A 15837-nucleotide genomic window follows, 5' to 3' on the forward strand; every position below is an offset into this window, starting at 1 on the left:
TGAAGTGGATAACTTTAACTTTGAAAAATGTAAAATTAAAATTCACTATAATATATAACAACCAGATTAATTTAATAAAATGGCTTTCTTTCCAATTCTGACTCACTGGCCTATAATCTCTATCGAAGTTTTAAGGTCTTAGAATGTGCACAAGCCCGAAACTGACACCGGTTCCGAGAGGAGGTATCCTCAGTGTAAGTACTATTGAACCTCAACAAAAGCGGGTCCTGCTGGTGGATGGATTTGCCCATCTGTTTCTCTCAACATGCATTTAACAGCACGCGCAGGTAAGTACTGGTCTCCTCACTGTTAAAAATCATTTAGGACCACTGGCATCAGTCAGCAAGTTCTAGCCCAAAATCAATTTGTCAGGTGTAGCACTGCATTTAAGACATTTGTTGTATTTTTAACTTCATTTTGCCTTCATTTAGGTGAATATCTGTTGGCAAAAAAAGATAACACCTTTAATTAAAATTATATCCGGTCAAGATGGCGCCTGTCTACAATGCTCCTTCGGTCGACCTCTCCTTGATAGATTATGAAACTATATATTTAATTTCTGTTATGTCTTTTACATTTGTTCTTTTGGCTTGATTGTGATTCTGGAACTGTTGGATCCTGCAATTTACAGTTTGGAGATCGTTTGGGTGTTTCAGCGCACTGCTCTCTCTGAGAGGAGGCACAGGCAGCAGGCAGGAACCTCGTGGTCAGAAGGCAGTGAGCTGATTTTCGACTCCATTTCGTCAAGTAAAGCTTCCATTGTTCACCAATCAAAGCACTGAGGGAGACTGAACTACCGAGGAGAATGCAGAAGACGAGTGCCGGCTGTCTGCCTTTTGATTGCTGGTGAGATCGCTCTGTTATGGAAAGCGAAAGGCCTGCTGTTGTGCCTGGAGAATGTTACCCAGGTTTTCTGCGTTTTGGATGTGGACTTGGACTATAGACTCATGTACTTTGATAATAAATGAACCTTTGAACCTTAAAATGATCTATGTCTACAATATTGACACAAGAGTTTCTGCAGATGCTGGAAATCCAGAGCGACACACACAAAATGCTGGAGGAGTTCAGCAGGGCAAGTAGCATCAATAGACTGGAATAAAGAGAAAAGTTTCGGGACAAGACCCTCCACCAGGACTGGAAAAGGAGGGAGAATCCAGACTCAGAAGGTTGAGGGAGTGGAAGGAGTATAAGCTGGCAGGTGATAAGTGAAACCAGATGAAGGGGAAGGTGAGTGGGTGGGGGAGGAGGAATGAATTGAGAATTTGACAGGTGAAAGGTAGGAGAGATAAAAGGCTGAAGGAGAAGGAATCTGATAGGAGAGGAGAGTGGACCATGGGAGAAAGGGAAGGAATAAAGTCATGATATGGGAAGTGGAGAAACAAGAAATTAGATGGAATGATAGTGTTGGAATCCACAACAACCTTCAAGCTGCTGGTGGAACTCAGTGGGTCAGGCAGCATCTGTGGAAGGGAGTGAGGAAGAAAGATTTCTCCATGTTTCAGCTAGAAACCCTGCACGAGAGCTGTTGAAGGGTTTCCATACAAAACATTGACGAGTCCTAAGCAACACACGCAAAATGCTGGAGGAACTCAGAAGCTCAGGTAGCATCTATGGAAATGAATAAACAGTCAACGTTTTGGGCCGAGACCCTTCTTCAGGACTCAGGAGAACAAGTCCTCCTCCCTCTTCCCACAATTCTTCCAGCAAATTGTTTGAAGTTCTGGGAAGTTCCTGGAGGATTTTTACCCAAATTTCAACTAAATGGGCCAGAAAGAGAATCTGTGAGGTGATTTCTGTTGTAAATGGTAGCATTAAACGAAAAAAAACCATATGAAACTGAAAGAGGTATTCACTAAACTCTAGCATTGTACAGTATATTCTCAAAACCACGGAACACAGTAATGCTGTTTTTTTTTCTCCCACTTCGAGAAAGTATGGTTTAATGGTTTCAATAAATGACTTACTTGATTGGCACTTGCTCTGAAATTTGCTTTCTGAATTTACTGAGACAGTCTGGATAACTAGCACCACCTCCTTAACTTCGGTTATCAAATTATCCAGCGCAATGATGTGATGATGCTTGGTTGTTTTGGGAGTTTTGACATCAGTCTGTTGAATAATTTTCAATAGATATTTTAGACATCAAAAGCATAGTTTCTTAAAATTTATTTTTCTGATATCTTTACTAACCAAATTACTTTGATTACAAAACCTTCCCCATGAAGATGTTGCCTCATACAGTACTCCTTTAGCGTCCAAGGAGAGTTTTTCTATGCATAGGCTAGAAATAGAATTTAGATTGGCTAGTAATTTTGGTAAGGTGGGAGAGGTCGAAAGGGGAAGAATTCAAAGTAAAAGAAACATCATACTAAACACATTTCTCATCTGAAGCAATCTATTAAAAGATAAACAGGTGATGTGATTTGGGATTCTTCTGACATCAGCAATTTATTAGTGAATTAAGTGTGTAGGGTTCTCAGTAATACTAGATGGACTGTTAACTGTTAATTGCTTATTACCAAAATGGCTTCTCATACTGTTAACTGCTGAGCAAGGGGTTCTCTGTAACAGCATGTTTGGATTACACTTAATGATAATGGAAATTGTATTCACTTGCTAGCCAATGGAAGTCATGTTATGTTACCTTGTATGTGCGTGCTGAGTTGAGGAGCGCAGGCTTTTTTGGGAGGTGAGCAGAGAGAACAGACGTGCGGGGAACGGACAGCAGTTCCAGGGCGGCAGATACCAGACCTCAGGGGTTCGGATGGTGGCCGGAGTCTCGGAAGGACGTTGTGGATGGAATCAGAGGCGTGAGCTCCAACGTATTAAAATATTATGTGCACAAGGCTGATAAGTTACTTCTGTGGCGCCTTTTCTTTTAGTTGTTGCTACTAACCCATCACCAAAACTTGCTATAAAGTATAATTCTTTACTCGCACTTGGTATATTGTTTGAAATTTGTGTTGTGGGTGCCTCACACCGTATCCGCACCAAAGCATTTGCACTGTTTGGCGGGGTCGATGGCCATTCACCCTAGGCAAGGGGAGTTAGTTGGGGCAAAGGCCGTTACAAGTGCATGGTACCCCTCCACAATTCGGTAACATTAATATTTCTTATTAGGCAATTATGTACTTCCTTTAGATTTATCAATCTTAAAATGTATTTGAAACATTCAGAAGAAATGTGTAAAGACTATTTGAAATATGGGAATCAAGGAACAACTCATCAAATCATGAAATAATAGTAGATTTCAAGTCTTCATGGATAATTATTTAAAGTTCTTGCATTACAAAAACAATAAAACCACAGAATCTTCATGTATCCATGATAACCAGGAAAGGAGGCATGTGAAAATAACGCAATGTGTTCCATCTTCTGATGTAAAGGTTATTTATGGACATCCAGCAGGGCAGTCTTGATATCCAAAATACCAGTCTAATGTAATATAGAATACAAATTATTATTTTTCATAGAAATATTTTCTTTATGTTCAGACAAAACATAATACCACAACAAGCAAAAAAGAATATTAAGAGAGGCAAAATTAAACTTGTGTTGTTTAAATTCTAGGAGTATTTATGTTGAGATACTGAAAGTGAAATATATGCATAAATAGAAGGAAGGTGCTGGCATTAGAGAACAACTAAGGCCTTGAAGCTAAGAGATCCTGTATGAATGTGACAGGTTATGAACAAGTCATTGAAGGAATTTAAGCATAAAAGTCAACAATTTAAATGAGAACACCAGAAGGATTGATGAATGAGCATCCATAACAAAGTTTTAGGAGAAGTGAAGTCCATGGAGAATGTTTGGTGCAAGGTCAATCAGAAAAGCATTGACATAATCAAACCTGGATGCTAAACATCTGCACGAACTTTCAGATATGGAAAGGTTGAGATTAGGTAGAGGGGTTGTTAACGGTATACGTGGAAGTATACTGCACGGAGCTATGCAATAGATTTTGATAAACAAAGTAACAGATTAAATTAATAAAGCAATACAGTGTGGAGCAGGCTCTTCTGAGTTACGCCTTCCCAGCAAACCCAACAAACTCAATTAACCCTAACCCAATTACAGGACAATTTCCAATGACCAATTAATCTACCCGGTACATTTTTGGACAGTGGGAGGAAACAGGAGCACCGGGGGAAACCCACACGTTCCACGGGGAGGGCATATAGAGACTCCTTAAAGAACGGCGCCGGAACTGAACTCCAAAACGCCCTGAGCTGTAATAGCATCCCACTAACTACTATCACACAAGTTCCATGCAGCAGTTGGCAGAAATTGATTTTGCTAAATTAGTTGATCAGCTATTTCTGGTGATCCCAACAGCTCCTGCTTCTTTGTCTTATGTTTGTAATTGTACAGGGTCACACCTGTGGACAGAAATGGAGGTCCTCAGTAAGTGGTCTCCTAAACTGTACACAATTTCCCCAAAAGACACAAGGGTTGTATCATAATTGGGGAAGTCAATGTACTAAGACATTCATTTACCCCATGAGAAGTGTTCAGCACACCAGACATTAGCAAATAGCCATCTACCATGTAAAGGTGCAGGTGAGAGAAAGCAAGTGATACTGTGACTGGAAGAGTAGGTCTGGGTGTCATAGGAGGGAAATAGTCTTTTCACAACCAAGGGATCTGAGGGTAGGGCAAGTTGTAGACCATGTTGTGGATGGCGGAAGATTATCCATAAAGCTTGGAGACTGGCTGGGTGCAAAGTGAGGGCAATCACAAATGTGGAACAGAAAAGGAATAATGGGGGAAACAAGGTGTGCCAGACCGAAGATACTGTCTGCCATGGGATGGGAAACTTGGCTGATGACCAAAGAATTCACTTTGGAAGCTCATTTGCTGAGACAGCACCAACAGACCCGATGAGAACTTGCTGTTAATATTTGAAGGATCACTGGACCAGGACATCTGACTAACTGCTTGATTAAGGTCGTTGGTTTTAAGAAACATTTTAACATAGGAAAGAGAGACAGAGAGATTTCATGGCCTAGACCTACTGTGCTTAATGGTACAGCTGTCAATCGGAGCAATTAAAGTCGCAGATGCTCAATTTAGTGCATATCTTCATCATCACCTTCCCACGTTGTGTCCACTTCCCTTCATTCACTTAATTTTAAAAATCCACCCATATCCCCATTGAATATACTCAGTGACCAAGCCTCAAAACTCTTCTGGGCTGAGAATTCCATGGGTTCACTACCTTCTCGGTGAGGAAATTTCATCTCATTTTCTTGAATGGCTGACCATTTGTTTTGATACTATAACTTCTGGATTCAACTAGTCCATAAAAAGATCATCTCTGTACCTACTCTCTCAACAACTAAGAAATTTGTAGATGTTACTCAGATCACCTTTAATTCATGCAATAAATGGCGACATATCATTTGCCTTGCTGATTCTCTTTTGCAGAGACCTGGTTCACCACAACTCTCCAGACCCATCGGTTCACCCTGAGGGTTTCTCCATACATTGTATGGACTGGATGGCGGTGTGTGTTTTATAACCAACTTGTCCTGGTGCTCAGAAGTGATAATCTTTTCCCAGCTCTGCTCCCCTGATCTGGAACATCTGGTCGTGAAGTGCTGACTATCCATCGAAGGAGTTCTCCACCACCATCTCGACTGCAGACTATGTCCCGACTCAGGCAGACATCCAGCTGGTATTTGAGGAACTGTGCGCCCTAATCAACAAACATGAAATGTTGTACCTTCCATCCTCACTGCTGAGGATTTCAACCAGGCAAATTTGAAGAAATCTCTGGCTAACTACCATCGACATGTCACCTTCACACCAGAGGACCAAACACACTCAATCTCTGCCATACCATTATCAGGAACACCTACTGCTCCATCACTCGCCTGCACTTGAGTAAATCTGACCAGTTAACTGTGTTTCGTCTTGTGTCCAGGCAGTGAGGGCGAACACACGAGAAGATGGCCCGGAAGATGTACCTGACTGAACGTTGAAGATCTGCACAGACCAATTGGCTGGTGTATTCAAGGACATCTTCAGCCTTTCAGTTCTGTGTTCTGAGGTTCCTACTTGCTTCAAAAGGGCATCTGTAGTATTGGTGCTCAAAAAAAAGCACCAGTGACCTGCCTCAGTCACAACCATTCAGTATCACCTATATCCAATGAGGTGCTTTGAGAGACTGGTTTTGGTGCAAATTAAGTCCAACCTTAGAAATGACCTGGATAGGACAACAGCAGATGCTATTAATCTGGCTCTCTGCGCAGTGCTGGACCATCTGCACCAGAGTTACGTATACTTCAGGCCACTGCTCATTAACTACAGTTCAGCTTTCCACACTATCACCCCTTCAAAGTTATCAGTGCCTGGGCCTCTGAACATTCCTTTCCAACTGGATCCTTGACTTGCTCACTAGTTCACCTCAATCACTGCGGATCAGTAACATCTCCTCCACAATGACCATCATATCACAGCTCTATCTCAAGGATACGTACTTAGCCCCCTGCTCTAGTCTTTTTACACACATAACAGTGTGGTTAAGCACAGCTCCAATGCCATCTACGACATCACTGACAACATCGCTGCCAAGTAGATCAGAGGCGGAGAGAGTAAGCAGCTTCAAATTCCTGGGCAATAATATTCTTGGGTTACCTGTCTTGGGCCCAGAACATTGATGTAATCATGAAGGAGGCTTGCTAGAAGCTGAAGGAGATTTGGCATGTCATCAAATACTTTAAGTTCTACAGATGCACTGGTGAAGGTATCCTGACTGGCTGCATCACCGATTGCTATGGACAATCAGCACAAGCGCACTTCACGGATGTGTGCTTAGCCCACTGCGCCATTCTACCTAAACCCATGACTGTGTGGTTAGCCACAGTTCAAGTGCCATCTATAAATTTGCAGACGACATAACTGTTGTTAATAACATCCCAGAAGGCAACAAAGAGACATACAGGAGTGAGATAGATCAGCTGGTTGAGCGATATCACAACACCTCACACTCAACATCAACAAGACCAAGCAATTGATTGTGCACTTCAGGAAGGGGAAGGGGAAACTCCAGTCCTCACTGAGGGGTCAGGGGTGGAAAGAGTGAGTGGCTTCACGCTCCTGAGTGTCAGCACCTTGGTGGACTTTTACTGGGCCCAACACATTGATGTGATCATGAAGAAGGCCTGCCAGCTGCTCTAATTTGTTAGGAAGTTGAGGAGATTTGGTATGTCACCAAAGACTCTGGCAAATTTCTATAGATGTACAATGGAGAGCATTCTGACTGGTTTAATCATCAGTCTGGCATGGAGGCTCCAATGTACAATAATGGTTAACTATATTAATTATTTGGATGACAATGTGGTTGCCGTGGTTAATAAATTTGCAGGCCGCACCAAAGTTGGTGGCATAGTGAATAGGAAAGATTTTTTATCTAAAATTACAATGGGATCAAGATTAACTGGGGAAGTCAGCCAAAAAATGGCAAATGGAATTTAACTCAAACAAGTGTGAGGAGTTGAACTTCCGTAAATTAGACGAGGGCAGGAGCCTAGAGAATGTTCTAGAACAAAGCGACTGAGGGGCTTCCTGAAAATGTTGGTAAATGGTGTTTTGGCACACTTGCCTTTATCGATCAGGGCAATAAGTACAGAAAGTGCAATGTCATATTACACAAGTACAAGTCACTGGTCAGACCTCATTTGGAATATTGTGTGCTATTGTGTTCAACCAGCCTAAGGAAGGAAGTAATTAAGCTGGAAAGGGTGTAGAAAAGATTCATGACGACGTTACCAGGACTGGAAAGCTTGAATTACAAGGAGACACTGGTAAACTGTGACTGTTTTCCCTGCAGTGTAAGAGGGTCGTGGAGTCTGAGACTAGGGCAAACGTTGAAGGTGAGAGGGGAACGATTTTAAAAAGAGAACTTTTTCTACAAAGGGCAATGGATATATGGAACAAACTGGTGGAGGAAGCTGCAGAGGTTGGTATAATTACAATTTAAAAAATACATTTAGACAAATACATGGATAACAAAGGTTTAGAGAGATATGGGCCAATTGGGGGCATATAAGACCAGCTCATATAGACAATTTGGCCAACACAAACAAATTTGGGCAAAATGGCCTGTTTCTGTGTTGTGTAACTCTATAAATGTTTTGGGATTAGACATCCAGCATGATTCAGATAGAAAAGACCTTTACGTTTTATGTATCATAATGTATCTCAGACTTTTGTGCTACTTTATGTAAGACTGAGCCTATCTTTGGGAGAAAAAGACTGAAGGACTCAACCCAACTCAGCTGTACCTATATTTTAGAATTACATCACTAAATGCCTGATATCAGTTTTGCTAGGCCACTAAAACTAATTGTACTGGGATTACTGAGAAGGGCTCCTGAAAGTCGAGGAGTTTTTTAATGATGATGGCAGGGACGATGACATTTTTTTGAAAGCTGCTAATCATGTTGAAATGATCTTGTTGACCTCTCAAAATATTCTCTAACCACTGGGTTTCAATCTTAAATTCCTTATAAATAAGATGATTATTATATTCAAAATGCTTTCAGGACTGACCTCATAGGTAACAATACATTCCACAGTCTGGTTCTCACTTATTCCCACAATCCACTTCTCCATTAGGTAGGGAGGCTGTGAAAATACAAAGTTAATTGAAGTCTGATACATGAAAAGTAAAATCACATTTAATGTGCAATCTGAATCTGAGGAATGAGGAACTCTGAATCACTCATTCAATGATAATAAAGCAATACAGAAAACGTTGAAGGCAAAGGGTGATAGCAGATGGAATGTTTTCTTCCTGGAAGTCGGTAACCAGTCGTTTTCTACAGGGACCTGTTCTGGGACCCCTGCTCTTCGTGGTTCTTATAAATGACTTTGTGGTTCTTCTAAGCGACTTGGATGAGGATAACCTGGGTTAGTGAACTTACAGATGACGTGGAGGCTGGTGGTGTTGTGGATAGTGCAGAGGAATGTCGTAGACAACAACAGGACATTAACAGGATGCAGAGCCAGGCTGAGAAGTGGCAGACAGAGTTTAACCTGGAAAATCGTGAGGCAATTCACTTTGGAAGGTTGAACTTAAAGGCAGGATAGAGGGTTAGTGGCAATTCCATAGGTCGCTCAAAGTTGCCGCACCTTAGTAAAATAGACGGCTATAGGTAAGCCTAGGAATTTCTAAAGTAGGGACATGTTTGGCACAACTCTGTAGGCCGAAGGGCCTGTATTATGCTGTAGGTTTTCTATGTTTCTAGTTGATAGGATTAGTAAGAAGGCATATGGTATGTTGGCCTTCATTAGTTGGGGATTGAATTCAAGAGCCATGAGGTTATGTTACAGCTCTATAAAACCCTGTTTGGACCACACTTGGAATACTGTGTTCAGTTCTGGTCGCCTCATTCTGGGAAGGGTGTGGAAACATTAGAGAGGATGTGGAGGCATTTACCAGGATGTTGCCTGGATCAGAGAGCATGTCTAATGAGAATAGGATAGCCTATGGCTTTTCTCTTCGGAGTAATGGAGTAAAGGAGGATGACAGGTGATTTGTTAGAGGTGTATAAGACGATAAGAGGCATAGTCAAGTGGACAGCCAGAGACTTTTATCCCCAGGACGGAAACAGCTAACACGAAGGGGCAAAATTGAAGGAAACTATAAGAGGGATGTTAGAGTTAAGATTTTTTTTTAAAACACAAATTGAGGTGGAAGCATGAAACACACTCCCAGGGATGGTAGGAGAAGCAGCAACATTTGGGGCATTTAAGAAACTCTTAGATGTTGATAGAAAAATGGAGGGCTCTGTAGGAGGGGAGAGTTAGATTGAACCTAGAGTAGGTCAAAGGTCAGCAAACATCATGGGCTGAAGGGTTCATACTGCACTGTTCTATATTCACTCAGCAGGACGGGTCGATCCTGTGGAGGGAAATAGACAGTCAACATTTTGAGTTGAGACCTTTCATTTGGAATGAAAGATTGAGGTGAGATAGCCAGTATAAAAAGGTGGAGGGGCGGGATGGAGCGTAAGTGGATCAAGAAGAGGTGGTGGAGCACTGATAAGGGGGAGGACAGAGTGGGAATGGTATCAGGGAAAAGGATATCTCTATTCTTCCCTTTCAGGGTTCTTTTGAAGACCCTGACTGGAGTTACATGCTGACTACGGTTCTTTGCGGGAATGTGACCCGCTCTCAGGGTTTCACAACTGACCATTATTCAGCACGCCAAGAGCTCAGCCTAAAAGGTCATCTTGCCTTCAGAGGGCCGAGATCTCGAGACTCTGGAAATGGGTGGATTGAAGGTCGGTGTCTGGGCAGGAGATCGGTGTGTCGTGGGAGATGGAAGATATAAGTTTGTGTGCCCAGGGACCCGAGATCTTCGGGCACAGAGCTCAGAAAAAGCAACGCAACGGACTTTTAAAATCGTAAAACCATTGAGTGGTTTGTTATGTCTCCTTTCTCATTGTGAAACGGTGACACCTCTTTCTCCTTTATTAGGAAGGGGAGAGAGAGCGAGGGGTGTGGGGAGAGGGGGATGGAGAGGGAGGGAGTGGGAGAGGGGGGAGGGGGGAGGGGAGGGAAGGGGGAGAGAGGGGGGAGGGGAGGGAAGGGGAGAGAGGGGGAGGGGAGAGGGGGAGAGAGAGAGATATTATATAACAAGTCATCTTTGGAGTACTGCAAGTCTATGACTTTGCTGTTCCTTTGCTCACACTTGAGTGCTTGGTGGCGGGTGCTGATGCTTCTTTTTTGCCAGTGGGAGGATGGGGGATCGTTGCTTGCTGCCGCTTATGTGCGGGAGGGAGGGAGGGGGGACTTTGGGGTTCTAACATTTAACTGTCATTCATTCTTTGAGGACACTCCTCTGTTTTTCGTGGATGGTTGTGAAGAAAAAGTATTTCAGGCTGTATATTGTATGTATACATTTCTCTGACATTAAATGTACCTTTGAAAACTTTGAGACCTTTGAACATCTATTTCTCTAACTCCCAGTAATTTCTCCCCCTCCCCATCCTCTCTTTTTCAATTCCCATTCTGGCTCCCCTCTTAGCCCTTCTGTTCCCCTCTCCTGCTCTTCGCCTACCTCTAGTCCTCCTCCTCCTCCTCTTTCTCCCATGGTCCATTCTCCTCTCCTCCCAGATTCTTCCTTCTTCAGTCCTCTACATTTTCCACCTATCACCTCTCAACTTCTTACTTCATCCCCCTTCTCACACCCACCCACCTTTCCCTCCACTTGATTTCACCAATCACCTGTCAGCTTGCGATATCCTGTCACCTACCACCTGTCATCCCCCCACCTCCTTATTCACCAATCACCTGTCAGCTTGTACCCCTTCCCATCCCCCCACCTCCTTATTCTGGCTACATCCCCCTTCCTTTACAGTCCTGATAAGAGTCTCAGCCTGAAACGTAGACTGTTTATTCCTCACTTTAGATGCTGCCTGACCTGCTGAGTTCCTCCAGCATTTTGTGTGTGTTGTTCTGTATTTCCAGCATCTGCAGAATCTCTTGTGTTTCGGGTTTAAAACAAAGTTTGAACGTGTTTGTCTTATTACAGTAGCTTGTCTCCATCAGCACAGGTGCACAAAAAGGCTCTATGCTTAGCTCCCTGCTCTAGTCACTTTATATGAACCTAAGTACGGCTAATGTGCCATATTTAAGTTCGCTAATGTCACCACCAACACTGGCTAATTCATCAAAGGCGGTGACAACAGGAGCATTTAGGAGGGAGGTTGAAAATCTGGCAGAATGGTGCCACATCAACCATCTCTCACTCGTGTTGGCAAAATGAAGGAGATGATCATTGCTATCAGGAGGAAGAAACTGGAAGCCAGTCCTCATTGGGGATCACAGGTAGAGAGGGTCAGCAGCTTTAAATTCCTCTGTGTTATCATTAGAGAGGATCAAAAAAAGCTCGGCAAAACTTCTACTTTCTTAGAAGTTTGCACAGATCTGGCAATGTCTGGTATGAGGGGAGACTACTGCACAAGATCAAAATTAAAAGTTGCAGAAACTTGTGAAGTTAGTCTGCTCCATCATGGGTACCAGCCTCTGTAGCATCTAAAACATCTTCAATGAGCAGTGCCTTAGGAAGGCGATGTCTATCGTTAAGCACAGGGCACGCCTTCTTCACACTGTTACCGCTGGAAGGAGGTACAGAAGCAAGAAGGCACATACTCAGCGATTCAGGAACAGCTTCTTCCCCTCTGCCATCGGATTTCTAAATGGACATTGAACCCATAAACACTACCTCACTTCTTTTTTATTTCTGTTATTTTGCACTAATTTTATCTTAACTATTCAATCAATTTTTTCCTCTATATTTATTTAAAATGTATTTCATTGTACTGCTGCTGTAAAGTTAACAAATTTCACGATGTACACTGGTGATATTAAATATGATTCTGATTTATAACTTTGACTAACTTCTATAGATGTGCAGTGGAGAGTAAAACTGACTGGTTGCATGACGGCCCGGTATATAAACACCAATGCCTTTGTAAAGAAAAGCCTACAAAAAGTAGTGGATACAGCCCAGTGCATCATGGGTAAAGCCTTCCCCCACCATTGACCACACCTACACGGAGTGCTATCACAGGAAAGCAGCATCCATCATCATGGATCCTACCATCCAGGCCACAATCTCTTCTTGCTGCTGACATCAGGAAAAAGGTACGGGAGGGTCAGGATTTACACACCACCAGGTTCAGAAACAGATACCACCCCTCAACCAAAGGGGATAACTTCACTTGCCCCATCACTGAACTGTTCCCACAACCCACGGACTCACTTTCAAGGACTCTTCATCTCATGTTCTCAATATTTATTGCTTCTGCTTTGATAATAAATTTCCTTTGAACTTTGATTGTTGTAATACACATTTTGTGGAGTTAAACCATCAGATAGACAAGTAGGATCAACTGACCTCCTCAAAAAAAGTGTTGAGCAAATATCTTTCAATAATGGCTTCATTTTTTTTAAGACTGCAATACGTGCATATCTCAGCGACCCTGATTTGATGCAAGTGTTTACATTTATGGATGAAAAAGAGGAGATTCAGAAATAATCTGGGTTTCCATTGCTGACAGGTCACAAAAGTGGGTTTAGATTAAGTGTAAGAGAACAGAAGAAACATTTTTCCTTGCACAGAAAGCTAAATAGTTACAGTTAGCAAATGAAGCAGGAACCATGTCAATTTTTAAGGATCGGTTAGGTAGCTGGTTTAAGGAAAGGGAGATATGGAGTTATGGAATTAAGGTTTGTGATTGCACGAAGATAAATTACCAATATTAGCTGTCAAATTCTACTCAATTTCTGCTATGCAGGAGCAAAATTGCACCACATTATACTGTAAGAACCTGTCACTATATCACAACCAATGAATTATCTAAAAAGGTGCAGTTGCCACTTATAGGCAGATATCGTGTCTAACATTTCATAAACCTCAATGAAATGAATTCTGATTTTTTTTGCACTTATAGAGGACTAAATATAGACCAGGAGAACTCCCTGGTTTTTGTCAAAAACAGCCATGAAATTGTCTACATTTATCTGAACAAGTGGAAGAGCGAAACAGATGCCATGCTGAAATGAGGCTGGTGCAACTGTCTTCGAACATAAAATCACATTTAAAAGGCTCAAATCATCCATCTTATTATGGTAGAAAATAATAAGTCATGGGCTAAAATCAAGCACATGAATCAGAATGGCAATATACTAACACATGAGGTGATACCATAACAGCTGTGTATTGTTCCATTTTTATCTCTTGTAATAATTTGTCAATACTCCATTATGCTGTGCATATAGAAATATTAAGAACATAAGGAAAAACATCTAGAAGAAATTCCATTTCTTGCACCCAAGCATGATACCCACATGGTACTTGTCTTAATACACAATCAAGCTAAAACAGATCTGTTTAAACATTCAACAACACACTAAGTGACATGAATCCTCTACACAAACACCTTTACCTTGGTTATTTTAACTACATCTGTGTCTTGTCTATTAACGTTGAAAGTTACGTCCTTGATATAGGTCAATGCAACATCGTCACCATCCACTTCTACGTACATTTTCCATTTACAATCCTGATTTTAAAACAGAGAAACCAGTTGTTACTAACATTTACAATTCTGTCATGTTTTCCCAAAGCACAATAGCAGACATCAATCGGACTGAATGTGCGTAACAGACTTGACACACCTATTGGGATCAACACTCAACGGGAAGTACAATTTCAAACTGAAAATATTCACTTAATCTTCCAAATATTTATAGTTTTAAACATATTTTTCATTTTTTCACATTATTGAAATAACTTACTATTAGAAATTTGATTAACAGAATTAATGTATTTCATTGATATTTTGCAAAAATATAACCAAATGGTGATATGACTAGAAACCTTTACTGAGAACATGATTAGACATAGAGACATTTAGACATCCATTACTTATGAGAACATTGCGAATGTAATTTAATAATTTACATTATTTTTTAACATTAAGCAAAAAAGCGAGGAGTAGGGCCTGCTGGCCCTTCAAGCCACGTTGCCCCAGCAACCCTAACCTAATCAATGACCAATTAACCTACCTGCCTTTGGACTGTGGGAGGAAACCAGAGCACCCGGGGAAAACCCACACATTTCACAGGGAGGATGTACAGAGACTCCTTACAGACTGGAGCACCCGGGGAAAACCCACACATTTCACGGGGAGGATGTACAGAGACTCCTTACAGGAGGGCATCAGAATTGAACTCTGAATTCCAGAACACCCTGAGCTGCAATAGCATCGTACTAACCGCTATGCTACTGTGGAACCCTTAATAATTTGAAATGTTATTAAATCTCATTTTAAAATCTGGCTAAATATGCACAAGAAGCAATGAAGGATATGAAACTATTCAGAAATACTTTACGGTTCTACATTTCGTATCAGCAGAAATCCAGAAAACATTCACCATGGGAAAGTTGATTCAACAGCACAGCCTACAGGCTGCTACACACATTAAAATGTCGATGCTTAAAAAAGAGATGGCTTCGGATATTACCTTTGCACACGCAGACGCAAAGTTGATGAAACATTTACCATTATTAAGCATTGATAATTATAAAATTATACCAGATTGTCGTTTGAGTTAACAACCAATACAACTTGAGGATGTGTTTGGGGCAATTCACAATTATCACCACATTGAATGCCCCCAATGTTCATAGCACAACACAAATAACAACAATAACAAAACAAGCCCCTTTTCTTCCTCCCACTCTCTCTCTCTGTCTCTCACACACACACACACACAGGCCTCCAACCCCAGGACAGGCCACTACTGGGCCTCCGGCCTCCAGTGGACTTGCAGACACTGGGCCTCTTACTTCCAAACACACTGACCTAGGGGCTTTGACCATCCGACCTCAACTTCTGAACTTGCCAACTTCGGTTTTTGATCTTTGCTATCCATGCCAGGGCACACTGATCAGAGGGCCTTGAACGCTAAGCCTCAAACTATGTTTCACACAGATCTCCCAACCCAGGACTCGTTGAAGCACTGGCCCTTGTTTAACCTGCCCACATGCACTTTCTGAACCTGATCCTGGGACTCACCCATCTTTAGCCAAGATTAGCTGCTCAATGAAAATGCACTGTCGCTGAACACACAGACCCCACCCCTCCCCCCCAACCACTCAAAGACATAAAGCTAGCTGAGAGAAGTGAAATTTTTGACTCCCACCCCCCGCCCCCCCCCCCCACACACACACAGTTTCACCCATGGCATGTGGCAGGTGACAAGTGCAGTGACAGCAGGATACTGGGGGTGGGACCTCTGCATATTTGCAAG

At 42.1% G+C, this 15837-nt stretch overlaps 1 protein-coding gene across 1 annotated transcript in view; it reads right to left on the bottom strand.

The window, feature by feature from the left end:
* Positions 1 to 15837, bottom strand: part of LOC134348579 (mitogen-activated protein kinase kinase kinase 20-like) — a 125244-nt gene that overhangs the window by 6821 nt on the left and 102586 nt on the right. The window contains exons 18-20 of the mRNA XM_063052173.1: positions 13968 to 14084; positions 8560 to 8634; positions 1968 to 2112 (exon numbers count right to left, since the gene is read on the bottom strand). Of these exons, the coding sequence (XP_062908243.1) occupies positions 1968 to 2112; positions 8560 to 8634; positions 13968 to 14084 (337 nt within the window). The remainder of the gene's footprint in view (positions 1 to 1967; positions 2113 to 8559; positions 8635 to 13967; positions 14085 to 15837) is intronic.

The sequence above is a fragment of the Mobula hypostoma genome, chromosome 6, assembly GCF_963921235.1.
Source record: "Mobula hypostoma chromosome 6, sMobHyp1.1, whole genome shotgun sequence".
Classification (NCBI taxonomy): domain Eukaryota; kingdom Metazoa; phylum Chordata; class Chondrichthyes; order Myliobatiformes; family Myliobatidae; genus Mobula; species Mobula hypostoma.